Below are 26,766 nucleotides of genomic sequence, written 5' to 3' on the forward strand. Positions count from 1 at the left end.
GGGGGCGGGGCTATATGGAGCGAACAAAGTCACCGCCCAACCCGGTGCGCTGTAGACACATCTGGGGAAGGCAGCGACCGGTGCACAGCTGAGCAGCCGGCCAAACACCCGACCCCGGGGGGAGGACGAGTTCCACAGGCAGCCATGGGGCAGATCGAGTGGGCCATGTGGGCCAACGAGCAGGCGCTGGCATCCGGGCTCAGTGAGTACCACGGAGCGCCAACTTTAAATTGAGTTTGCTATTCTGTTTTGGGGAGGAGGGTTGAAAGTAAAGCTTTTCGGGTTGATTAGTTCGATGGACGAGGGGATACGAGATTCTTAAATACTTTTACACGCCCCTCGGTGGGTGCAGGAATTTCGGTGTGTACCGAAAGAAGAGACATTCGTTTTCTTTCTTCCGAGCCTTAGTCTAAAAGGTGAATTTCTTTGGAGATTACTTGACTGTGCTGAATTGCGACAGGGAAAGGATGCGAGGTCGGTTTAGTAGGCGTCATGTAAACTGTGCACATCTTCAAGGGAATCTCTCGACGTGATATTTTAGCGGTCGCTCATCAAATGTGCTTTCTTCTGTGCGTGCTTCTTTTTTCTATCTTTAATCCGACACACACATCACGGCGCGCCTTTTCGAATCTACACAATTTTCAGTGAAAGACGCCACTTTCCTCAGACTGGTATCCCACACTTCTCACATTTTATAGACATTTCTGCATCAATTCCGTGTTCCGTGGCGTTTGTTACAGAATTCTCCTGCGACGAGAAGAGAACCGAAAGTATGTTTAATTCAAGTGCCCTCTTCCGCCTGCAATAATTTCGCCACTTGTCCCAAGCTGGCATGCACAAAGGGGCGGGGCAGGGCGAAGTGTTTTTTTTACTTTGTGGAATGCTGATCATAATAGTCGAAATGTTTGTACCAAAGTTTGTCCTAACCTTAAGCGTGTGCTCACCCAGGAGTGAGTACTTTGTAGGTGGTAATGGCCCCATTGAGGCAAAGTTTCTTCGGACGCGGTTTGAGGAAGGGACATGTGGCAATACATTCAGATACAGAAACTACAAAAGAAGGAAGTGGAATGAGGAAATAGCAGCTGGGGTTTGCTGACGCGAGACACGCCTGCCTGTCTGTGGGCAGGAGGCTGCCAGAGTCAGCCCTCCGCTGGGGGCAGGGCTGCCCCCTCCTCTGACCCCCCTCACTGCCTTTTCACATGCGTTTTCCTGGGCCACTGGAATTATGAGGGACTGGAGTTTCTGGTTACATGGCAGCGTTGGATAAATTATGCGGCACGAGAAGTCTCAATATGCGACATGAAGTAGTACATTCTATTGTCGTTTAACAATTTATACCGTGTGGACGAAGTTGTATCTAACGAGTTCCTGATTGCAGCAATCGGCAAATGAGAAGTAATCGGTTAACATTTGCAAAAAAATCAGCCACAGTCGTTCTTAAAAAAAACTTACGATCAGCTGAACCAGAAACTTTTTTTGGTGCAGTCCTCAATTTGTGCTACAGATGGTGGATTATGTGGCACATTCATAACTGCGGAAAACGCCGCAGAATAACATAATTACAGTGGCCCGGATCATGCTTCAGGGCATCCAGGTGTACCATGTCAGTTCTGAATCCTGTTCTCCCCTTGCATTGTGGCACCTAAACATCTACACAAGTGTTGCGGGCTAAAACGTTGGCACCATCTCACATCTGACACAGGAGATTTGCATAGATGTTGCTCTGCTAAGCATGCAGTGTCCTTAATAAACATATGACTCATAAGATTTTTGCTCGCATGTATATCTGGCAGCAGATTTCAAATGGGTGGGATAGAAATTTGTACTCCAAATTGCACTCAGTCCTGACCCCCATTTCATAAGCGTTACCGAGGAGGCGAAGAACCACAGGACGACCTCCCAGCATAATTTCAGTTTTTGGAAATCTTGGGCCAGCTGCTGGAGGCTTTTACTACACTATGCAAAATACTTCCACTTTACAAAAAGCCACAAGGTCTTTTAAGTAGTTCTGAAGAGGATGTGCATGAAATGTCGTTATGCCTGCATAGTGTGGTCCAGTCAGGCCCATCCCTCTGCAGAGACGTTTGGCGATGTTGTGCCACCAAGAACACTGAGCAAATGTGGCGAGCAGTTCTCCTTCATCTCAATGTCTGTAAAAACTGGATAAAAGCAATCAGATTTAGAAGGCAGATCCAGTAACATGCACATGCAACAGATGTGGGCTTCTGGGATTTTTCATAGTATGCACTGAATTTTCCTTGTTCCATTTTCCTATCCTTTCAAGTGGGTCTATAAATGTTGTTTTTATTAGGCCGATTCAAAGTAGATTTTCTCTCATATAATATTAAAGAGAATCTTCTTGGAAGGAGCATCAAGGGAAAATGGAAAGCTTCATCTATCACAGGAATGGGCAGCGGAGCCATTGTTGGGCATTTTGCCCAGCTCTTGGACAGTCAGTGGTTTCTGGGAAGTTCTCAAGTGAGTCACAATTGTTTAACCATGGACTCCATGACACTGGATGCTATTGCTCTACTCAAAAGTGCTAGAGGCTCCTATTTTGTCATTGACATTATTCAGGTAGCAAAGTGAAGTTGTCAACATTTAATCTTTGTAGTGGTTATTTTTCGGGAGATAAGATACAGTATTACACAATCAAAGAACACTGAGGAAAGGTCGCAATCCAGCCAGAATTATAGTTTAGGGAGCAATTTAGAGGGCTGATACGAGTTTGCGGTCCATGGGACAGCCAAACTTACGGTGGTGGTTGGGGACCACCGTACCAGCGGTCCAACCGCCTTATTACGGGTACGTCAGTTGGACTTTCAGCAAACCGCCACTACCGCCAGGGATCCGTGATCCCTGGCATTGGCATGGTGATCTTGAGGCTGTAATTTGCTTGGTGGTGCCGCTGCGGCACCGCCAAGCTTTTTGAGTTTCCTCACTGCCAGCAGTTTCATGATGGTTCTCACACCAAGAAACTGCTGGGGGTGAGGAATCTAAGGGGGCCCTACTGGGCCTGCTGCTGCCTCAGGACCAAGGGTGCCAGCAGGGGGCACATGTTGTGATCCCTGTGTGCAGTCACCCCCTTTCCTGAACGGCATGGATTAACAGTCAATGCCGTGCAGGAAAGGGCTTTGGCGTTCTCATTGTGGTGCCTTTTTCATAGGCACTGCCGTGGGAACACCAAAGGACTGCCCACCAGACCACAAGATTAGTCATAATCTGGTGGGCACGTGGCAGTCGACTTTGGTGGTCCTGGCGTGGGGCACTGGCGTGGCGGCCCGCTCCAGGACTGCCAAAGTCGTAATCGGGCCCACAGTCTTTACAATTTAGTGCATACCTCGAATGGAACATTCTCATGAAGAGTTTCAGCAAGACAGACCAAAGCCGGGTATTGACTCTACCCCATTAGGGTAGGATGGCTGCTTCCCATTTATTATGGTAGGACTGTGCCTTGACCTTTCTCGATTAGTCAGTGGCCTTCCATATGGTGGACTGCAGTATTCTCTACAGTTTCAATTGCTCCTATTTGGTGCATAATGGTTTGCACACACATATGTCAAATCTTTCCATGTTAAATTGTGGACAGCAGGTAAAATCAGGTCTTAATTGGGCCCCTTCAGTCAGGAGCAGCTTAGTTTCAGTGGCACCATGAAAACAAGACCCATTTCTGGGCATATCAGTCGCACTTAGGGCCTCACAATGAAGAATACAAAAAAGTGATGAATGGGATACTTGAATTAATCTCACCCACTGGCAGAGCTTAATTTGAGCCGGTGGTCTGCACCAGCACTTAATTGCCGGCACTTAATTGATGGAACCTGCACTTATGACAGCTGCCACATGGTGGCGGCGTTTGTGTAATTTAAAGAAGAGCAGAATTTTTTTTTTTTTTTTTTTTAATTCAATATACATTAAAAACAACTAATACCTGCCATTCTTAAAGCTTTGGCGGCCTCAGACTGTCTGAATTGTCACACTTGTAGCAGTGTGATGGTTAGTAATTGTGTAAATAGAGTGGTAATGTGTGGTGGAAACTGCGGAGTTCTGAGGAAGGACCAGCACTTATTTTTTTACAAATTGAGCACAGCCCACTGGTAATCACTCGGGGGCAACATCCCAGTTCGTCCTTTTTTTTGCCCACCATTCCACTTCAGATTAGACCCAGCCATACACAAATCAGCTTTGTTCCTGCTCCAGTAGGAACAGTCTAGCCTGAACTGCCAAGCCAGGTCCTCTCTGAACAAGAACACAAGCTGCGCAAGATCGGTTACGGCCTATTTGGCTCTCTTCATCGGGAGCCGCTTGGTTCCAGTGGCACAGTGTACATGGTACCCACGTCGGACATTACTTATCGCAGTTAGGGCATCACAATGAAGAATACATAACAGTACTGAAGTGCTTGATTTAATTCCAGCCGCTGGTAATTACTTGAGGCTGCATGCCAGGCCATCATTTTTTGACCAGCATGACACTTCAGAATAGACTCAACCATATGCAAACCAATCTTGGTCCAGCTCCAATAGGAACAGCCCGGCCTGCCTGAACTGGCAGGCCAGGTCCTCTCTGAACTGTGATACAAGCGACCCAAGACCAGTTTTGGATTATTTGGGCCACTTGCGTCAGAAGAAGTTTGAAATCCATGTCTGGACATACCCATTGGATTTAGGATTTAACAATGGAAAATACAAAAAACGAATGGATGGAATGATTGAATTATTCCCAACCACTAGTAATTAGTCGATCTATATTTTTGCCCACCAGGCCACTTCAGATTAGACCCAGCTATATGCATATCACTCCTATTCCAATAGCAACAGTCCAGCCCAAAGTGCTAAGCCAGGTCCTCTCCAAAATGGAACACTAGCAACCCAAGACTGGTTCCAGCCTATTTGAACCTCTCCATTCAGGAGCAGCTTGGTTCTAGTGGCACATTGAACACAGGATCCGTGTCTGGGCTTACCAGTCTCACTTATGGCACCACAATCCAGAATACAAAAAAGTGATCAAGTTCAGAGTCCACTCGTCAGGAAAGATGCCAAATGAGCCTAAACATACAGACTGGCACAGTTCACAAAGCCACAAGCAACCTTTTACACAACAGTCCCTCAAGTTAGACAAATCTTGCAGGCCTCAACAAAAGGTTAGACAGTGGTCAAAGTGGGCAGGATTTCAGAGGCACGATGTGCCCATGGGTTTTTTAATTTAAGAAAAACCGTTCGCCTACTTGCTGTGAAAAGACAACCATCCAGGGATGGTTAATTCTGACAGCTGAAATGCTTCAGCTGACGTGTGCTGTTAAACCAAGGGATGGACAGCCGCTAAACAAGTCTTCTCGCCATGGTGCTTACATGCCTGAAAGAAATGTAAATGTGTGCAACTGGTTAATCTGCAAATGTAAAGGATGATTGGTAGTCGTTATTGGCTTTAATTGATGGAATCGCTTGAAGCTTCCTGGAGACACAGATGTATTCTTTTTAAGTAGTATTGCAAGGGAGTTACCAGCTGAGCTGTGAAGTGTGTGCTTTAAGAGGACAGTTATAAAAGAAAATGTGCACGACATACAGTCTGGGTATTACGAAAATCTATATTTTGGAAGCACTTTTTTTATCTTAAACCTTTTTGCGCATTTTGTAGCAGCCTGTCCTATACTGTGTGTAATGCAAGTTTAAAATAATGACTTACATATTCACAGTGCTTTCCGTCACAGACTGGATCTTTGTAACACTAAACATACAAAAGTTATTACCAGGTTTTAATTATGTGGCTCTCTGGTTACACACGCAGACCTCTGCAGTTTATAACTAAAAGGTTTCATAATGTACAGTAGTGGATTTCCCACAAATTAACTTAACTTGCATCATTTTTTTTATTTCAGCTGTGCATTATTTTATATGTAGTTACCTGAAGGTGAAAAAACAAATAAAGCTTCAGAATATTTCGTTTTTTTTCTAGCCACGCCTTTAACCCCGCCCCCATGTTCACTCAACCCATCCCCATTGCGTGCAGCATCAGTTTCGCTACTGTCTTTTTTTTATTTTTTTTATTTTTATTTATTTGTTTTTTTTAAAGCACTTCAACCGGTGGTTACAGATGCCTTACAGGTTCAGATGACACATATGACAGGGGTTTCCTTTGATCACCAGTGATGCTCACTTTGTGTCATGGTTGCACACCTTATTCCAAGAACACTCAACAGATTCCAGAGGGCGGCAGTAAGTTGGATGCTGCAAACGCTTTGCCACTTTTTTTTTATTAGCAATGTTGTAGAGCAGTGCAGCTCAAAGTAAAAAATAAAGCAATATGATGTGGTCAATGCTGGCCACATCAAATCGCTCTTTATTTTACTTTCAACCATTCTGAACAACCGGGTTAAAAAAAAAACACTTTGATAAAGTCCACCAGACACATTCGCTCTGCCCAACTGACCCTGGCCACGGACCCACAAGACCAAAAGTGGAGTAAGATCCTTCTCCCACCTTGCCACCAAGACCTGGAACACCCTGCTTCTCCACGTCAGGCAATCCTTGAACCAATGCACCCAGACAGATCAGCAGCCCCCCCCCCCCCCCGCCCACCACCAAGCGCCTTGAGACCCTCATGGGTGAGTAGTCACACTATATAAACCCTTGGTTGATTGATTGACAGATAAAGCGACTTAGCTCTTACGTGTGCAAGAGCAGTTTAGTTTTTTCAATTTTTTTGTTTGTGTTGTGTGCATATGGGACATGGCAATCGACAACGGATAGGAGGGTGAATGGCGGTTGTCACAGGCAAGCAACAACGGGTGGGGGTGGGACAGGTGAAGCGACAAAATTTTGTTAACAAAATCTTGTGACAGGGCCTGCTTTGTCTCAAATGAGACCACAAATGTGTACTGGGCGGCGCAGCTTTGACCTGGCCGCACTCTGCTGGACAGGTTTCTGATGACCGAGCCAGCTGACCCGTCACTTAAATCGATGGCGCTCTTGTTCTGCCAAATCCCCCACGAAGACTGTGATATCTGGAACGCACCCCTCTATCCCCTCTCAGCCAAAGCCTTAGAGGATAATGCAAAATATGGATCGAAGCCCGGAGTCTCCATATGATTACATGCTGCCTGCGGAACCCATGTCCTTTTCTATGCTTTTGATTTAAAATAGGAATCTGGTTCTTCAGACAGATGTTTGTTAAATTGATCAAACACTACAACTCCCACAATGCATTAGGTTGATAAATGAAAGCCCCAGACTAGAAGGTGACAAGGGATCGTCTAGTAGAGCGAGCCATCCTGTACACCAGCCAGTGGAACGAAGAGGGTTAGACACTGGTGTCCTTCCTCTCTGGGTGTCAAATACGCAACCTGTATCATCCACCATGGGTCAATTATGGGTTAAATTATCAGAAGATCTTTAGAACCATTGGAGGTCTTCATCGCTGAACCCTATATCTCATACACTAATATGCTAATGACACTCCACTGTACCTCGGAGTAGGTAGTAATTGGTGTATGCCAAATCAATGGTTAATAGAGAGGAATGGGTGGTATTCAGGTGCCCGCCTCAAGGCAGCTGTGTGCTGCCCAGCTCTTTCAAGAAGTACAAAAAGCAAATTCATTTAATTCCCAGATTCCAGCTGCCTTTGAATCTTATCTTTAATTCTTTCACCATGAGATACGGACCTGGAACATTTTTTCCCATTTTGCTTCAGTGGCTTTGATTTGAGGGGAGGCTTCAGGTTTCAGGGTGACCCAATCATCATACAGCCCGCCAGCCCTGCTCTCACCGCCATCTAAACAGGCTGCAAATTACAGCACCTTGCTTGTATGTGCGCTTGCTCCCAGTGGGGGGGGGGGGGGGGGTCCTGCTTTTTTTTCACCCTTCACTTCTTTTATCTGCTTTCTTCTCTCCTTTTTTGCCCCCTTTAATTCAGCATCTACCCTTCCTCCTTTCTTCCCCTTTCTTTTCTGTGTTCCATTTCCTCTTCGTGTTTCCTCTCTCCGCCCCGCCACGCCCTCTGCCCGGCTAGCTTCTACAGAGGAACGTTTTAAAATGCATTGGGTGATGCTGCCCAAAGGACATTTCATTCCAAGACTCCTGCATATCCCAGCGGCCCTTGCTTAATGCAGGGGTGCTATCAACTGTCCCATCAGGGCGGACATCATGTCAGACTCATAAGTAGGGGTGGGCGGAATTTGCGTAATCGCGTTACGCAAATCTCCGCAAAACGGTAAAAAATCTCCGCGCACGCAGAAATTCCGCGAACACGCGGAATTGCTTGTTCGCGATACTTTTTTCCTGTTCGCGATCGCTGTTTGCGTGCTCGGGGTGAAATATCTCGCGAACACGCATATTGAGAACGCGAACAAGCAAAAAATTTCGCGAAGTCCAGAACGCAGATTTTTGGGCAATGTCGCGTTCTCCGCGGAACGCGAAATTGCCCAAATTCCGCGAACGGAACGGAATTTACCGCCCAGGCCTACTCATAAGTAGGGTTGTGCGGAATTTGCTTTCTCACGTATGCAAAATGTCGGCAGAACTACGCAGAGCTATGCATAATTACGCAAAATACAAACGCTTCATTTTGCACTATATTTTGGTGGGAAATGTGACCTTGTGTCAATTTCCGATGTGAAGATGCATTTCGTGCAAAGAAAATAGTGCAAAACAAAAGCATCCCAAGCAACAGCTACTTGCATTCTTTTGTTACCGTTTGTTCATGACGTGTCATTATGCAAAGTTATGTAAAATTGGGAATTTCATATAACAATTGTCAAATTACCGAAATTATGAAAATGACACTGGCGCAATTTCAATTTTGCCCGGTCTTAGTCATAAGCAAATAGCTATGTTATGACCCTGGAAAAACGTTATTGCTACTACCCCCTATCAAGTCCGATATGTACTGGTATAGCCTCCCTGCAGACTGGAACCTGTAAATTCTCTGTAATCTCTGCTACTGCTTTTAGACCATAATATCTAACAAGAAGGTTAGCTCGACTCTCTACAGCTTGAGATCGTTAAACCCAATTCGGTCCCTTAAGGGGACAGTGAGAAACATACGGTAACTGTGACATTCAATAAACAAGTCTGTGAAACTTAAACATTCTAGGTCTTGTAAAAGTACCTATGTTTAGCCTAAGGTGCCTATATATTTATAAAAAGAGGTACTTTTACAAGAACTAGAATCGATCCTGTTGAAAGCCGCCGACCCGCTGGGGCGCAGGTGGGCTGTAACATGTAGACTTGTTTTCACTAAGTGATGGGAGGGACACAGTGTGTATATATATCCTAAATACACGTCCACTTTCTTTTTAACCTTACCAGGTAATTAATAAATCATTTCGTTCCAGATAAGAGGTAGTTTTAGATTTCCTATTCAGATGCAGATTACAATTAATCTCTTTGATCAGAGAGATTAACTTCTGGTGGAGGAAAAAGACCCGATGATGACTATATTAGCTACTACTACGTCATTGGCAAAATCATATACCACCAACCGAAAATAACTGAGTGTCCCACAGATTTTTCTAAAAGGGATCTCTCCGGAACATATGATCGCACTCCTCTTCCCCCCCCCCCCCCCCCCCTTTTTGTTTTGTTTTTGATTTTACATCTAGTTTATTTCAATTGATATCACAATGGTGTTTTTTTTTTTTATACTGGGCGCTTACTTTGTGTTCTTTATTTGACAATATTTTCAAACTGATTTTTGCATTAAACTTTCTAGTAGTTCCAAATTTTAGATTCTTTATTTTTACAAACGTTTTTTTTTTTTTAACCATTTTGACACCACTTATGTTGAATTTTGAGACCGTCATAAACCTGAGACTACCTCCGTTCCAGCAGCAATTTGTTGTATTTTCACATGCACAGCCAATGACACCATCCCAGGCTTTTCACGTTGTATTTGTGACCTTTGACCCTACTGACCATGCTGCTGCTGTCCTAGACAAAGTGCATCCTTGGACTAAGGATAGGAAGTGGTTTGTGGCTCGCTGCACAAACTTGGAGGCGAGCCACTGACCTCTAACGGGCAGTGCTTTTGCTTGCAACGGGTGCTTCTGCAGCTGACCATCGCCATTGGCCAAGCACCATTTTGCCATTGAGGCAGGACTCTCTGCCTGAACTGTCGTCCTATTGGTCGATGGTACCAGTTCGCAGCTCACTTCTTCTGGAAATCTGTGGAAAGAAAAGGTCCCAGTAAAAGTTGGGTGGGGTTGAGACTGCATGGTTACAATTAAGCCAGGAAGCCTTCTCATTGACGTAATGAACTTGCTGCATCCTCTGTGAGTAAACTGTAGGGTACATGTTTGGAAAAACAGGCTGAGCCGTCCTGGCATTTCATCCTTTTGAAGCAGAAAGTGCTATTGAGTGTGGTAATGGTAACCGCTCATATTTGCAGCTCTGTGGAGCCCTTACACCTGGGGTCTCCAACCTTTTTATTAAAAATCAATCGAGGTATTAATAGAATTAGTGTTGTAATATAGGACTAGATTACATTGGTGGGCACCATATTCAAGATGACTAGCAGTGATCACCTCAATGCTCCAGGCGGGGGTGCCAGCAGCAACTATGCAAGCAACTATGGGCGCGGAAGCTGAACACAGGCAGCAGTAACACAAGCAGGAAATACATTAAAAAAAGAGTCCCCCAAACAACAGATAAGCAACTAAAACGTAATAATACAGTACTTAGTCAGACAGTGCTCTGTGGTTGTAAAGGAGGGACAAAAGGGGAGGACTGACCACTAGCAAGCAACGATTTTTAAGGGACATTGAAACAAGCAAATGAAAAGCAGGGGGCTAGCTTTAAGCCCACAAGGGAAGTATATACTAATGTATACACGAGGTCTCGCATGCTCGACCTAAAAAGGCTTAATCAATTTGGAATGCCTCTCAATAGATAATACATAACTGCCATAGCGACAATGCCTCTGGTACCAAGTTCAAAATATTAGTAATGTCTCCAATGCGCCACCTGATTTCACTCCAATATCAGCTTTCAATATATTATGGAAATAATGAGGTGTAAAAATGAATATTTTTGTCTAGAATACACACCATTGAATTTTGGTCAACATATATTAATTCAACCCTGCAAAAGCTTCTAATTTTAGTAGGCTAGGTTGCACACAGGAGAGATACATACAGGTAGGTCGAGAGCTACTAGTAGTTCACGAGCTACTAGTTGGAGAAGCCTTCCTTAGACAGCGGCACCAAATGCAGTAAACAAATGCCGGTTAACAGCAACCATAAATTATAGATTCTACCTGGTAGCCATGGCTGGCTATAATTCTATCTGGTAGCCATGGCTGGTCATACTTTACTTCTGGGCCCTGACTGTGTTGCGGTTCCTCCGGACTTGTTCACTGCTGGGCTACCCCATAAGCCCCTGATGGATATTTTCCGGAGTGGAGACATGACCTGGAACACCATAACTGTGGTGAGGACCATCTACCTGCAGAAGAGGGAGTAGAGCACCCTTAGCTCCACATGCGCACCGAGAACGTGAATTAACTTTCATATATGCCTTAAAGATTGTTTGTGCCCAAAAATGCAGATCCACATATGTACCTTTACGTGTGCTGGTTTAATTTATTACTCAGTTGTTTCTGTTTAAAGCCATAGCATTATTGCACACTTAAACACATTTCAATGCCATCCCATTTTGTTTTCCTGTCTTGTGCACATTTTAGCTAAATTGTTCTGGTAAGCATAGCTTCATTCTGAAGTTGGCACACTGAAATGAAAGTAATATTCAGCTCCTGCTGGCGACACATGTATCTCCTCCCAAGGCCTTCTCCCACTCGTCCCACAGCAAGAGCCTAGCGCCTGCTCACTTGCACATATCTGTAGGCTTATGTTTTGTCACGTGTTTCTGCAGCCTTTTGCTTCTATAGAGGAAAGTCTATAAATGTAGCACCAAAACGTATAGATTTTAGTATTACATGCTCCAGCTGATTGGCGGCGAAGCGCTGGTCCATTGATTAAGCAATTGCCTTATTTGTGAATGCTTGTTGGCTATTTTAGTATTAATTGCATGTTGACTTTTATGCGCTATTTCGGATGTCTGTGATTTACTTTAGGCACTATAGCATTACATGATGAGCAGAAGGCACTGCTGCATAAGTGAGGCGCAAACAGTATAAATGGTGATTCAATCACTCAAACCAGGAACTAGGGCACTCGTGTGAAGGTGCTGGATCTCCAGGCGCTCATGCGCACCCCACTGATCTTCAGTTGCCCTTGGAGTGCAGTGAACATTATTCCAAACCTCGACTCCTGGAGCCTCCGCATCCCTTTATGCACTAGAACAGACTATGACCAGGCAGTGCTCTGCAATGGTGATGCAGAATTAGCTAATGGTCATCCCAGAGAAAAGCAAAAAGGGATGGAAGGAAATACTTGGTCATTTGAACTTCTGTTATTTACTCGAACTAGTTGTAAGTCATCAGAGAGGCTCAACAAGTCTAAACCCAGTGCTTCGTTGCTTCTGGCTCTGTTCGGCGAGAATGTGACCCGGCAGGGTGGGCTCGACCTCTCCTTTTGAGGTGTGGCGAAGACTGCTTTGCATATGGTTAGTCCTCCTATGTAGGTGGAGCAGACCAGATACATTTTGATGGAATGCTATCTGTATGTGGTCCTGGTGGGTAAAATTACTTTGCTCTTTTCAATACATCCTGCACACCTTCTAAATGACTCCAAACCCTGACAAGCCTAAGGTACTGTAGCTGTGTGTAGTGCTTGATACCACTGTCGTGGTCTCGAAGCACGGCCTGGGTTGTCAGGTAAGAGGCTACCCCGTATGTCATTTAACCCCTTCAGTGCCCATGACGAGCTGGACTCGTCATGGGCCGCGGTGGTGCTGTGCCCATGACGAGTCCAGCTCGTCATAGACCCCGCCCGCTAATGCAACGGCCGGCACTGGGCGGGGAAAGGGGCTGGCACTGAAGGGGTTAATGGGTTTAGAGTGTGGGTTTATAGTGTGTCTTATATTGGAAGCCTCGGCTGACATTCTGATTTATTTGGCTAGCTCCTATATTTGATTGACAACATATAAATCCACTTAAGGCTGATCTCCAGGCTGAATCCGATACTTTCTCTACAGGAACGAGCAATCTTAATAGTTTTTACAGTGCATCCATGGGAAAGACCAGGCCTGATTCAAAAAAATATCTGTCTCTCTCGCTCTTTCTTTCTCACTCTCTCTCTCTTTCTATTTTAGGAGACACTGAACTCCTTGCTGGATTCATTCCAGTTATATTGTACTGTGTGCCAAAGAGGGAAGCATTAGGTGATACTGCCTTCCTGTTTGTAATCCTAATTATATTTTACAGTGTGTCTTCGAGATATACAGGTACATTTGAAACTAGAAAGGGAAAAAAAAAACATTACTGTGTATTATAAACCTGCCTCGCGCTTCATACTTTGAAGTGTACCCAGATCGCTGCTCCCTACAGAGGATTTGTTTCATTTGTTCAGTAACTATATAATGAATTGACTTTTGTGGTCTTGCATCCAGCAAGAACAGTGCAGATATTTTCAGTGTTGAAGGCAAAATGCTCCTTTGCCTTTGGATCACTCCTCATCCACAGAAAAAGTCAATTTTGCTGTTATTTGACACGACCAGTACATGGCACCACTAGACTGCTTCCTTTGCTCACCGTATGGAGGGATCAACACTGGTTCCCACAATTAAAGTATCTGGATTGCATGTATCTTTTCGGGTTAAGCCTAGTAGGCGGCGCATGTGCTGCTGTTGAGAAGCATATTGTGGCTTACAATGAACATACAGGAGATTGAAGCCAACTCATTGGTTGGCTTTCCTTGTCACTCTCATTTGCCGCCTGCTTCTCATTTGTGCCCCAGCTTCTCAACCTTGTATTTGTCCCGCCCATAGACTATTGCCTCTTTAGCATGTGTGTGTTTGTCTGGTGTCTGCCTTTCATGTCAGGGAACGACTTTTATCATTTTTCATGAGCATTCACAGAGTGTATGCGATTTCAAACCATCATCTCCCTGATGTTCCTCCCCACCTCGTACTGCTGCATCTACCCGTGTGCTTCTCCCCACCTCACTCCCTGTTGCGCACGCCTCTGTACTTCTCTGTGGGGTGCTTGCTTCCCTGCCCTCCCTGATGTTGGTTCTGTGCCCCCCGCACCTCTGTGTTGCTGACAATCGTCCCTTGCTTCGCTACATGTTCTGCTGCTCCCTGTCCGCTGTAAAAAAAAAAAAAAATTAAACTGTTTTGCAGCTTTAGATCGGTAACTAAAAACAAAAAAAACATGGTGTAGTGTGGCTAAAAACCATTAGCAAAGCCAATTGTCACAAAAGGGAGAACTATTTGCTTTGCCAATGGGTGTTTAATGTAGTTTTTGTCTTGTTAACATGATGTGCCTCCTTGTACGGCGTTGTTAATCTACATAGGGCTCTGTTCGTTTGCTAAGGACTCCCTCCACCTCTCTATACGCTGGTAGAAAGTCATTGGTCGTTACTTCTACCTTTGACCCGTAGGGTTGCCTATAGAGTTGCTTGCTGTGAGGGACATCTGTCCGAATATCTGGGTTGTATTCCTATTGCCTACCAAAGTAGGGATGCTTTGAAACAGACTACCCCCAAATATTGCGTTGAATGAAAACGAATCATTTTACATTCACATTATAGTCTATACAAAACTCGTATACGCAATATCCCTTCCCTAAACTCCTAACACAACATCACGGAGCTTCTCACCATGCTCTTTCAGAAGCACTCTAGAAACGCGCCTGTTCATCTAGAGGCCCTCTGAGGAATATATTTTATTTAAAGTGGAGAGATGCAACACTTTTCATAGCAAGAGCATGACACGTCATTGTGCAATTCAACGCTTTTCAAGTCTTCGAAAATGGTGTAAATCTCTTGCACCGCAGAGAAGTTTGTGATTGAAAATTCACCCATGCTAACCACTCTTGGTAACGGAGGGATGACGTCTGGCCTGTGGGGATGAGGGTCATTGGGGTGTTTGTGCACATACCTGTGTGTAGCAGTAGATGGACTCTCTGCCTCTAACTCTTGTTTGTTCTTGTTTTGCAGTTCTACTCGCTGGAGGAATCGTGGCCGTTGCTGGACAGTTTAAGAACTGGCAATTCGCGGCCTATGCCATGTATCCTTTATTCCACAGTGCTTGGAATGGTCTGAGAGCGCAAGACTAATCCCAATAACCAACAATAACCCCTGGATTAACAACTAATCTGGGATTTTGGAGTAGTGTCCTACGTGCCCGAAAGCACTTCATTGCCTTGTTATGGGTAGGAAGTCCTATATAAATGCAACGACAAGGGATGTTCTAGATCACATGGTACCCTGGTATTGAGCGGTGTACAAGGACAGACTGGAGGATGCAGCACCTCACTGGCCTCGTAGGAAATTGAGACATTCTCCAGTAGCTAGAGCCTCTGTACGTCTCGTCAGATATTTGGCGTCTAATCAGATTTTTCCAGAGGTTGTAAAAGATCTGAAGTTATGTTTGAGTACCTCTCCCAGTCGTTATGTTTTTTTTCAGTTTGGCCTCAGCCAAGACTTTTTGATTTTACGACAATGATATGTATAGTATACTATACTTATAAGGGCTTTCATCCAGGCTTCTTCCTCCATTGGTCTGCTGCTGTGCCAATCACATTTGTCTTCCATCCACTACAGCATACAGAATGGGGCAGTGGATCCGCCCTCTTCAGCCACTGGCTAGCTTCTTTGTGAATGACAGGCATTCTACTATTTCACAAGGAGCACATCCTCCCACAAAGCGCCAGCGACTACTATGGCGATTTGTGCTCTTGGGATATAAAAATTAGTATTTTTTTATTATTGGCAAAGGCCTGGCAGCTCCCTCAAAAGCACAGCTTTACAAATACCATGACAAAACAAGCATTGAAAAAACCAAATGGCTAGCAGCCCAGGCCAGACCTGTTGCCATTGCTAGTTCTTGTTTTACATTGCAGACTTTGTAGTTTTGCTCTTTCAATTATAAAAGCGGAATTGAAAGACTATATTAGAGCTTGATTAACAACTCCCAATAGGCCCTGATACCATGGGATCCTTGACATCTAAACACATAGGGAACCCAAGTAACTGGATTCCATAAATATTGGTAAAATACATATTTTATTAACTGATTTACACCCTTGAGTCACCTGTCTTCACAGTTCCGAGAGAGTAAATGAAACTTCGTTCCATTTTGTTTTATCTTTCAATCAGGACATCTTTGACTGTCCTGGTGAAGCATTCTTACTTTATTTGGGAAACAAGTTCTAATTTGTGGTGGGTGGAAGATGTCCAGGCGGGGGAAGGGAGCGTGGTGCAATAATCTGTTGTGGCGTTGTGAAATGACTCCATTGGTCCACCAGTCATCGTTCTGACCTTAACAGGCACGACTTAGAGCTGCTGGAGCGTTCATTTGTCTGCTGGAGTACCCAAGGGGGAAGAGGAAGAAGGGCACTACGATGGAGCGATGGTAAGAAGACTGTCTGCTTCTAGAGCAGACGCAGCCTGACTTAGTGTTCGGCGGGTGGGAAACTCCATCACAAATGTGACAGATCTTCCGTCTGCCGTATTACAAGTACGTTAACCCAATGCCATTTGTAATACCTCAGGGTGGCGCCATATGTGGCTAAACCTGCAGAAATCAGCGTCTTTTCACCTGTTTGGGTTCATGACACTTGAGATGCGTGAACCATTTCACAGCTTATATATGCTGGAGAGGGAAGGGTCATCACTTTTCCAGTTTATTTATTTGCTTTTGTGTAATAAGGGGAGAGTATTGAGTTGATATTTGATGAGCGGGGCTGGGGAAGTAAGTTGATGAATCTTCTTTTTTGCTACCTGCTCACAAGTCCTTTCCCAGTTCAGTGCATTCCGCAACAGTGTGTATTGTTGAAAGCCTGGCCTGATCCGTTTAATGCTGATCCATGCTTTACATTAAATGCATTCAAGATTTTGTTCAGTTTTGTCATTCTTGAAATGCAAAAAAATTGTGAGAAAAAAAACAGAGTGAAACATTTACAAGGAAACTGCATTTCTGAATGAAAACGTAGAAAAGCAGAGGTTTATTCTTCTCACGATAAAGATGGCAGCACAATGTTTCTGCCCCATGCTATAGACCTGTATGCACACATTATCACTATACAAGGGAGTGGTGTAGAGCAGCTTTGGGTTAAGGGGGGGAGTGCAATGGAGCAGCGCAGGAATAAGTGTGCAGACAAGTTGGGCAGTGCAGTGTCTAAGGGCGAGCAACATGGAGTCCAAGTCCACCATGAGCAGGGTTGAGAAGACCGCAGTAAAGTGTCAGGGGGGACGGTGCACGGTCCAAGAAGGGAAGGAGCGTAAGGTCCCTGGCAGATGGGTGCATTATCAGGGTAGCATCTTGCAGTAGATGGAGGGGGGGGGGGGGGGGGGCGGGGGCGGGGGGGGACAGCTCAGGCTCCATTTGGAAGCAGTGCAGGCTCCAGGGGTGACAAAGAAGCCTTGTGTGGTGTAAAGATGGAGAGCAGCAGCGGGAGCACGGACAGTAGCACAGGAATAGTTGCACAACGTCCAGGGCGGCGGTGGGTGACCCACTGGGAGGGGTCTGCAGCACTGCAAGCTTCGCCTTCTTTTGCAGGATAGGAACATAATCATGAACATCATTTAGGGGTCACCAGGGATCGTTCCTGCAACCCCTGGCTTGCCCCTTGCGATCCCTGGCACTGCATTTGGGACCCCTGCTCTCGGAGGTGGCAAAATTAGTGCCAAAAACACAGGGGCACCTCATCCTAATAGACATCGGTTGGGGCTCCAATCTCCTTGTTTTTTGTCATTTTATTATTCCACATAGTGAATAAGCGTATATTATTCACTATTAGTGTAATAAAAAAAGTACAGTTAGCTGGAATATAGCCCTCCCTGGCAACTAAGGTAAGTAAAGCATGTTTTTAAATGTGTGTTGTGTGTAAGCGTGCAGGTGAGTGTGTGTTTATGTGAGAGAGAGTGAATGTGTGTTAATGTGTAAACATGCATGTGTGAGAGTGAATCTATAGTTCAAATGGGGTATGATGTCACTTCCGCTACCCCTGGCCTTTTGCCGAACTGACGCTCATGAGCATAATGGTATCAATAGTGCAACCTGCCCTTCCCCTTCGGTGCCAGCACAGAGGGTTAGGAAACCAAAGCTCAGGCGCAAGTGATACAGGGGGTCTGCCTGCCGGTGACGTGCTCGTGACATGGGCAGGGTTCTGCCAGGCAGTACTGATTCTCTTCACACGTGTCTTACTGGGCGTGCAGGTGAGTTGTACCGGGTGGGAGGAGGGGCACAAGGAGGAGCCTCATGCTAAGATGAAGTATCTGCTGGAAGGTGATACAGGCATAATTTTGTATAGCTACGACTGATGTATGCACTGTCGAAGTAGCTATGAGGGATGGGGAGCGGTGATAGACCTGACTGGTCCAACCAGCGGACAGGCGTGGGGGTACACAGCAAGTCATGTGGGTAATAATGGGGCAGAACACAACTCTAGCAAGATTACAGGGGCGTGCTAGCAAGCATTTTAACAGCAGTGTCCTATATGTGCGGCACCACTAACTTTTACACATGGCTTCAAAAAAACTTTTTGCGTTAGGTGATAGTTTCATTACAATTGCAAGACTGCAGAGCAGCCATTTGCTTAAAGTGGATCGTGTGCCTCTACGTAACAAAGAGATGTTTTAAGGCATGGGCAAAGTAGACAATTACCAAGGGCCCCCATCTTCCAAAGGTCCCCTGGGAAAGTGAACTTTTCCCTATCTTACGTGTCTGTCTCTATCTCAGCCTTTAACATATGATTCAATATTGTTTGTCCCCCGACTTCCTTCGGATGACACTGGTAACAAATGGTCAATGCCCCATCCATGAATTGCAATGGAAGCACATCTTTGGCAATTTAAGGGTATGTCATGGAACGCAAGAAATTTGATCAATATACCACCTACTTCCTGCTGACTAATCCATTTCTTAAAAAATACACTCCCAAAAAATTACTGCCCTGTGGATCTGTTTTTGCCAAAATGTTATAAGAAGTAGTTGAATGTCATGCACTGACAACTAACATAACATACAGTGTATTTGTAGAGGGCACATTCACCGTCGGTACCTAGGCGCTGAATAACAGATGTATTTTGTTACCCAACTCAATGGTACTCATTTTATCGACCTCAAATGGATGGAAGACTGAGCCGACCAACTGGGATTTGAACCTTTGACCATGAGGGCAAACGGGTGCCTACAGTGTACGCCTTAGTCCACCAAGCCAGCAGAACAACTTGTTCAATTGTGCTAATGTCCTTACTTTCAAAATGTCTTCAGAGAAAAAAAAGAGGGCTCTTGAAACCAAATTGGTGAGGCAGGGAACTGGGGTAATCAGACCAATATCATAAGCAAAAAACAACCTGCCTCACATGGCTGGCTAACTCGCGGATATCTAATTAAAAATCTCATTGAAAGTCGCAATTGAGGCTTGTGACCATCACAAGGCTCAGTTGCAACTCAATAGCGCCTTCGATTTTCAATTAGTTATATTCTTGAGTTCGCTAGCCATCTGAGGCAGGTTGTTTTGCTTATGATATAAGTCTAAACTTTAAAAATGGCCAGTGCCGTGCTGTACAGGTCTGCTTGTACCGCGAGTCTTTTTAACTTCCACTGTATACAAACCAAAGTGGCCGCTGCACTGGGGTGATGTGGTCTTGTGTGAATTTGGTCAACTTACATCACAAGGCCTGAAGTCGAATGCCAGCCTCTTTGCCTTTTCATACTATTTGTAAGCAGTCCGAATTTTAGTAGATGAAGGTATTGATTTCTGTGGAATATCTATTTGGTGTCCTGGTTGCACATTCACAAAGTAGTCCATCCACATCTCCTTCCAATGTGCCTAAATTTCAACATTCCCTATAGAGACCTAAATGAACATGTGCATATACTACATAGCACTAGCAGAAGTCACTATGCTGAATGGCATGATCCACAGGAGAAGATTACCTGAAATCACAATTGCGTCAGGAGTTGGAGCTGGGACTCCAAATCCTGCAACTGTCACACGATGAAACCAAATCTGATTTGAGGATGCTCAATTAATTTCCTGAATTCCTTGGTGGTTCTGTATGCTGAAAGAGGACAGCTGATGTTCCCTGTAACTATTTTACAAATGTAATGTTCTTAATTTATTTTCCCCAACAGTGGTCAACAGTGCATGACTATCGTGGTGAAAGCTTTTGGACCCATCACTAGGAACTACTACGTCCGTGCCATCCTGCATGCCTGGTGAGTTATTTCCCTTTCCAAATATATTTATACATATTTTTGTAGAAAGAAGTTCACTCATAGGAAGTATAATGACGAAAGTTTATGACGCCCATTCGCTGAAAGAACTGGCCAGTCAATCAAACCTGATGCTGATTTTTTTTTTTTAACTAGCCATGCTGTGAATGCCGATGAGTTTTTGTTTTACTAAATTCATCATTCCATTCAGCACTTGTTCAAATTCTGTCCATTTCAGTTGGCAGAAGGGTACCATCTCCATGGGCGTCCGCAACGCAAGGGGGTAGGTTTGTTTTTTTTCACTTGCCCCTTTAAAAAAAATTCAAGATGGTGCAGTGAAAGGTCAGCTTCACTGCAGCATCATGGCCCCCCCTGAGTACATATCTGCAGACTCCCATGACCATCTCCTCTCCTATGAGACATGACTAAACTTCACTGGTAGGTTGGTGTTCACGTGTTGTCATTAGAAAACCACAGCCCTATTCTGACAGCACCAGCAGAGAGCCTGAGGCTCCAATGGGCGTTACATTGCACCCTTCAAGAGGGAAATTCCTTTGGGCTGCATCCAAGCTACTGCTGCTGTTTTGGTGGCAGCTCCCAGGTTCTCTTGTGCACCAAGTCTGCAGCAGCACCAGCGTAAGCCGACTGTCTTGCTCTCCTTTCTATAGCGCTCTGTTTACTGGTCCAGCAGGCAGTAATTGTACCACTCTAAGCGGTTATTCCCATCTGGTCAACCACCGCTCTGTGTTGGAAAAGAAAAAAGCTACTTACCTGAAACAATACTTTTGCAGCACGAGACTTTCCTAAATTCACGTGATATGCATTAATTCACTGTCTAGTGGTTGGATTTGGAAAATCATGTAAAAACATCTTTTTATTTTGAGGCATTAACCAAAGCTGGCGTCTTTAGACTAACCATGGCATCAACCGCATGCCAAATGCCCAACTTGTGTCCGCCATGCTCCTATTCTATTTTTGCCCATACGATTTGGTAATTTTCTCCAGAATGTGAGTAGAAATTAGCATTAGCCGTAATTGGTCAGATTCTGGAGCTTGCACAGAAAAGTTTGAGCAAACTAGCCAATTAATTAAAATTTATTCTAACACAGTAATTATGAAAAGTGCAGAGATTGATGTCAAAATAAAGGGAACCATTACCTGGAATTTCTTCAGATGTACTTTCTCCTTCTGGGGGTTTGACACTACACTTTTTAAACTACACAAAATCCCTGCCTGGTGTTCACCAAACTGAAAGTCAGTTGGTTTCCAGGAGGCTGCTCACACTGCGCTGGAATTAATTACAATTTAATAAAGTTAAAGGGAATTAAAAAATAGTATTATTGAAAACCTTTGGTAATTTTTGCTGACCCCCCCCCCATTTCAAGGATTTTGTAGCCTATAGAGTGTCTATAGAATTCACTTTTTGAACACTTTTGTAACATTGACTTCTCCAGAAAACACAAAGCTGAAAGTCCAGCACTACACATCAAATTAGGCATCTACCTGAAAACCCACTGAAACAGAAGTGCCCTTAAAGTTGGTTAAAATGTTCCAGCCGTTAACAAAGGTAAAATAACTCCTTTTAGCTATCATTCAGGTTTACACAAAATGAACAAAGACTTATTTGGGGGAGTATCTGAAAAACATGACCTGCGTATTCCTCAAAAAGCTGCTGGTAGTATCTCTTATCATGCAGAGTAGGCAAAGAAGCAGATATGAAGCGTAGTTCATTTACTATGAGGAACCCCTGAAACTGAAGTCAAATTAATGTATGTTGACAAAACCAATGCCCACTTGTTGTAGTCAATGCACATTTCTTGGGGCAGCTGTACACATGTCCATCAAATGCACATTCGGGCCAACAAATGTACTTGTACAAGCGGAACAATCCTAAAAGAAGCCATATTTATTCAGAAATAATAAACGTTTGCATGTGAGCTCCACCAAACGAATGTGGAAAGAATAGTTATTTGAGCTGATTAACTCCATATTGTGACCTACATAAGTCTGCTTAGTAAATGTCACTTACTGTAAACATGAAGATATTTAATTAATTACAAAAAAACGCTTTATTTGAGAATTAAGGTTAAAATGGGTGCAATGCACAAGGCCAAAGTACTGAAATGCATCAGTTATGGGGTGTTTTAAAAAGAAATAGCATAATCATGCTACACAAATACCTTAACCTGATCTGCACATAATCCTCTATACACCAGCACTAAACACAAAAAATGTTAGGGTTAGATGTTGTCACGGGTTCTGGAAATATGATGAAAAAGAGGCCAACGGAAAAGTGGGATGGTAATAATAAGGACCAGATGTCATATATATATATATATATATATATATATATATATATATATATATATATATATATTTAGAATTTCAAGTTTGACTTTGAAGTACAGCTGAAGGCATTTTATAATTTAGTGCAAAAAAGGACGTATCGGAGAACTATAGCATATCCTTTTAGAACAGTTGCAAGACATTAAATAATCAAACCATGCCATGATGGCAAGGGGGATAAAATATTTCTGTAGTTTGAGTAGTCTCACTTAATCTGGCTGCATGTGACTCTCATTGATGCTCGTCCCAGATGTATTCCATTTATGCTGTTCTTTTTGTTTTCCTTTTTAGTTTGGCAGTGCCTGGAGGATTTTTACTCGCCACAGTGCTTGGCACTGTTTGCCTTGGCATCGCAAGCCTCATCTACCTACTGGTAAGCAGCAGTCCTTGAGCTTTTTCTACTAAGGTCTAGCATTTAGGGAAAAATGGGTAATGGGCAACCACATACTTTAATCTATTCAGATGCTGCCTGTGCTGGATGGCCAGTGGGAACAATTACACCTCCCTCAAACTCAAGACTGACGTGACAGAGGTCACAGTCTTTGGAAAGCCCTCCACCTGGTCCTCCGATTGGTGGCCTGACTTGCAGAGCTTTTTCATGGCTCAAAATCTCTGCATAATTATTGATGACCAACCCATCTGCGAGGCAGCTATCATTAAGCCTACTTTCACCTGCTTTTTTTATGCCTCAGGTCATCAAAACAATCACTCCACTGTTGCCTAGCTCTTTTTGAAATGCCCTGGTTCAGGCACTCGCAATGTTCAGGTCAGAGATCATCTTTCCTTAGGACTGCCTAGGTATCTCCTTCAGAAACTGCAATTCATTTGCATTGCACCTGTCCACCTTTATCCTGGAATTGAGCAGTAAATCGCTAATCTCAGCTCATTTTTCTACTCTTCACTGGTTATAGCTAGGGAAATGCGATCTTGCTAAGGCCTAGTATTTGTGTCAGAAGGCCCTATACGTGCTTCCCGCTGGCAATTACATGGCTTCTCTTTTCGCTCTTTATATCCCTACTTTCCCCCTCTGTTTCAGTTCTTCTCACTGTGTTCACATCTCTAAATTGAACAAATGTTGCACTGGCAGGCACTCCTTTTCTGTTATGTAGTGGTTTGGTACTTTGTTTTTGGGAACCTATGCAATGAGCAAAAACATATAATGCACATACAAATAAAGGAGTTGCCCGGGCACACCAGCCCTGACACTGAAGTGCACTCCTTTACAGGTGGCCAATGGAAGAAGTAGGTTGCCCCACTGCCCCATGGTGTATGTTGTGGTAGTCGGAAGCAAAATGTGAATGAAATTTGAAAAGACCAATGGACGAAGTGGGCTGACCTAAATCCCCAGGTGGACGGATGTATTTTGATTGTGTCCTTTTTTGGGAAAAGAGAAGGCTGGCGAGTAAAGCTGTCTTTAGGCTAAACTTAAAAAAATATGAAACCCAACACCATGGAGGTCCATCTGACACATAGGCCTGATTACGATGAGGCTTGGAAAGCCTCCGACCACAGGTCAGCGGCTTTCCGAACCTCATTGCGGTTTAATTTCCGACTGCCGCATTACAATGCGTGCGGTCGAAACTGAAACCGGCCGGTATATCCGGCGGGCTCAAGGAGCCTGTTGGCCAGTTGGAGACCGGCATGTAATTCCAATGGACGGTGTTTCTGCCGTTGGGATTATGATGCTTGGTTTCCGACAGGCTTTCCCTGCCAGGCTTTCTAACATGGAAAGCCTGTTGGAAAGTGAGTTTGGGGGCCTCTTGCAGGGCCCCCTTCTCCCTGTGGCCTCCAGTTGGGGGCCGAGGGGGCACCTATGGTGCCCCTGTTAATCCCTGCACCATAGCGGCAGGCACCTTGAGGTGGCTGCCACACAGTGCGGGAATTAACAGAATCTCCCATTTCTCAATGCAAGCTTGTGCTCTGGCCAGTTTACGGCTACAGCACAAACTCCCATTGAGAAATTGGAGTATGCAACCGCACCATGTGCGGTCGCATTGTGATTGCGGTGTCGGGACCGCCAGCCAGCGGTCAGTGGGTCCCGAGACCGCGACGGTGTTGGTCGGAGGCAACTCCGACCGACATCGTAATCAAGCCCATAGTGCCTTCTTTATGAGAATGAGATTTCTTAAACAATTGCAGGTACTAGTCGGAGAGCTCTCAAATAAAACAAGTCCCTTCATTGAAATGTGACGCCTGTGTTAATTCCTTCTGGATTAGTAATACTCTCAAAATGTCCCTGGAGTGAGTTCTTTAAATGGCAGGTGGAGAGCTTCTGCTTTCTAGGCCAGTGGCAGGGATTGACACTAATCAGCAATGCACTTTTCCCACACTGCCAAACCGTGCCAGAGTGAAAAACTCCCACTACCTCTTGCAAACTTGAAACACTTCTACAGCTGCGACTGCTGAACCAATCCCAGCTACTCACACTTGTCACCATCATGGACTATGTTGACTACCACCATTGTGCATATTAAACTTTCCGGGGGGGGGGGGGGGTCAGAAATGAATTTGGCCTCCATTTTAATACCCTCCTTGGTCACACTGCTGAGTCTGCAAAATGTATATGTGTTGCAACAACTGGCAAGAGAGTCCGCGATGGAAAGATCTGAAGAATAAAGTGGCTTTAATCTCCACTTCAGACACTGTGTGAGACTCCCAAGATGTCGAAGTGAACATAATAGAGTTTCCACTTTTCAAAAGCAGCAGTGGGTGATTTTTGAGAAAGTGGGGACTCTTGAGACCAGTCGAAGATACCCTGGAAATGCATGAAATGAACCCATGATGCAATCAGGACAAAATAGTATAACTGCATCAGGGACTGGCTATCAAAAATGTGGACACATTGAGACATGGAGTTCAGGGTGCATTTCAAAGTGCTTGCTCTACTCTCCACCGGATGTTGCCCACCGGATGGAATGCCCCAAGTTACCATCACTTTGTTGTTAGTGTTCCGTCGGTGGAACACCCCTGTTTTGTGTGTGCTTCACAGCATTGTTTAGACTGATGGCCAGTTGTTTCATTCTGACCCTTACTTTTCCGTCTTCTCTGCTTTAGGCTGCTATCTGTGGAGAGGAGTGGCGGCCCTTGGAAGCCCGTAAGCAGGCAAAGCCACGGGCAGCTGAGACCATCAAGCGTCCTCCAGAAAATCCACCGCCACGACCACCCCCAGATGCCAGGAAGAAGCAAGCGGATGAAGTCCCTATTAGTGGAGGTCGGGACAATCCCGTCATGGTCACGGATGATGTGTAGAAATCACATGGGAATGTGAAGGACGCTGAACCCACTCCCTAAGACCCCTACCATCTGGTGTTGCATATCCTGGGGATTGATACATCAATGACTATTCGCTGATCTCTGAACCGATCATTGGCAGCATTGAATGCAATGGATGGGGAAGTAGGGGGTTAAGTGATTGTTTGCAATTGGGACATGTGCTTTATCAATCACTGCTCCACACACGCCTATGCTTACTTTTCTTCAAGAGTGCCTTTTGGTAGGTACCTCGCAGAAATCCCATGACACTCGCCAGTGGGTTTAGTCCACCCTGACTACTTTCAGCTTAGTTTGTCTGCAACAGATTGTGGTCTAAAGGTCTGTATCTCTATGGTATTTGTTTATCTAGGTGCTATTTTCTGGTACATGATGATCAAACATTGTGAGTTTTTAATCTACTCCATTTAGGAACTCCTCATCCGATTCCCTGTGCGTCTTATTCCTACGCTATTAACAGCAAAATAATGTTACATGTATAAGACAACGGCTCTGAGATTTTAAATAAAGAAGCAAAAAACAAGCCAATCAAGGTTGTCTCTATTAGTAAACGGGCTTTTGACAGCTCGTTATGTTAACATGTCAGATGCATATCTGGGCATCGCTTGTAGGCCAAAACTTTTAACTCTCACTGGATCGCTCTGATCTTCTTAAATATTCTTTCAGTGCTTGATGGTTGTCCTTTGCATCACAAGAAGCATGGCCTTCTTTGCAATGTTTTACCCATTTGTTTCGGTGTTCTGGGGGCATTGAAAAATGACTACAAATATTTTAAACCAATGCACAGAACCCTTACAAATGAATAGCCAGTGGCGGCTCCTCCACTAAGGCGGAGGAGCATATCCGCACTGCATTTTGCAGTGTAAAAAAA

The 26,766-nt window shown here is 44.5% G+C and overlaps 1 protein-coding gene across 1 annotated transcript; it reads left to right on the forward strand.

The window, feature by feature from the left end:
• LOC146776426 (cytochrome b-245 light chain-like) lies at positions 1–26,423 on the forward strand. The gene is made up of 6 exons (XM_085639661.1): positions 1–202; positions 15,053–15,122; positions 16,395–16,469; positions 20,199–20,282; positions 22,917–22,998; positions 25,680–26,423. The coding sequence occupies exons 1-6, from the start codon at positions 145–147 to the stop codon at positions 25,872–25,874; spliced, it is 564 nt and encodes a 187-aa protein (XP_085495787.1). The 5' UTR covers positions 1–144; the 3' UTR covers positions 25,875–26,423.
• Positions 26,424–26,766: the final 343 nt, after the last annotated feature.

The sequence above is a fragment of the Triturus cristatus genome, chromosome 12 (genome assembly GCF_964204655.1).
Source record: "Triturus cristatus chromosome 12, aTriCri1.1, whole genome shotgun sequence".
Lineage (NCBI taxonomy): Eukaryota > Metazoa > Chordata > Amphibia > Caudata > Salamandridae > Triturus > Triturus cristatus.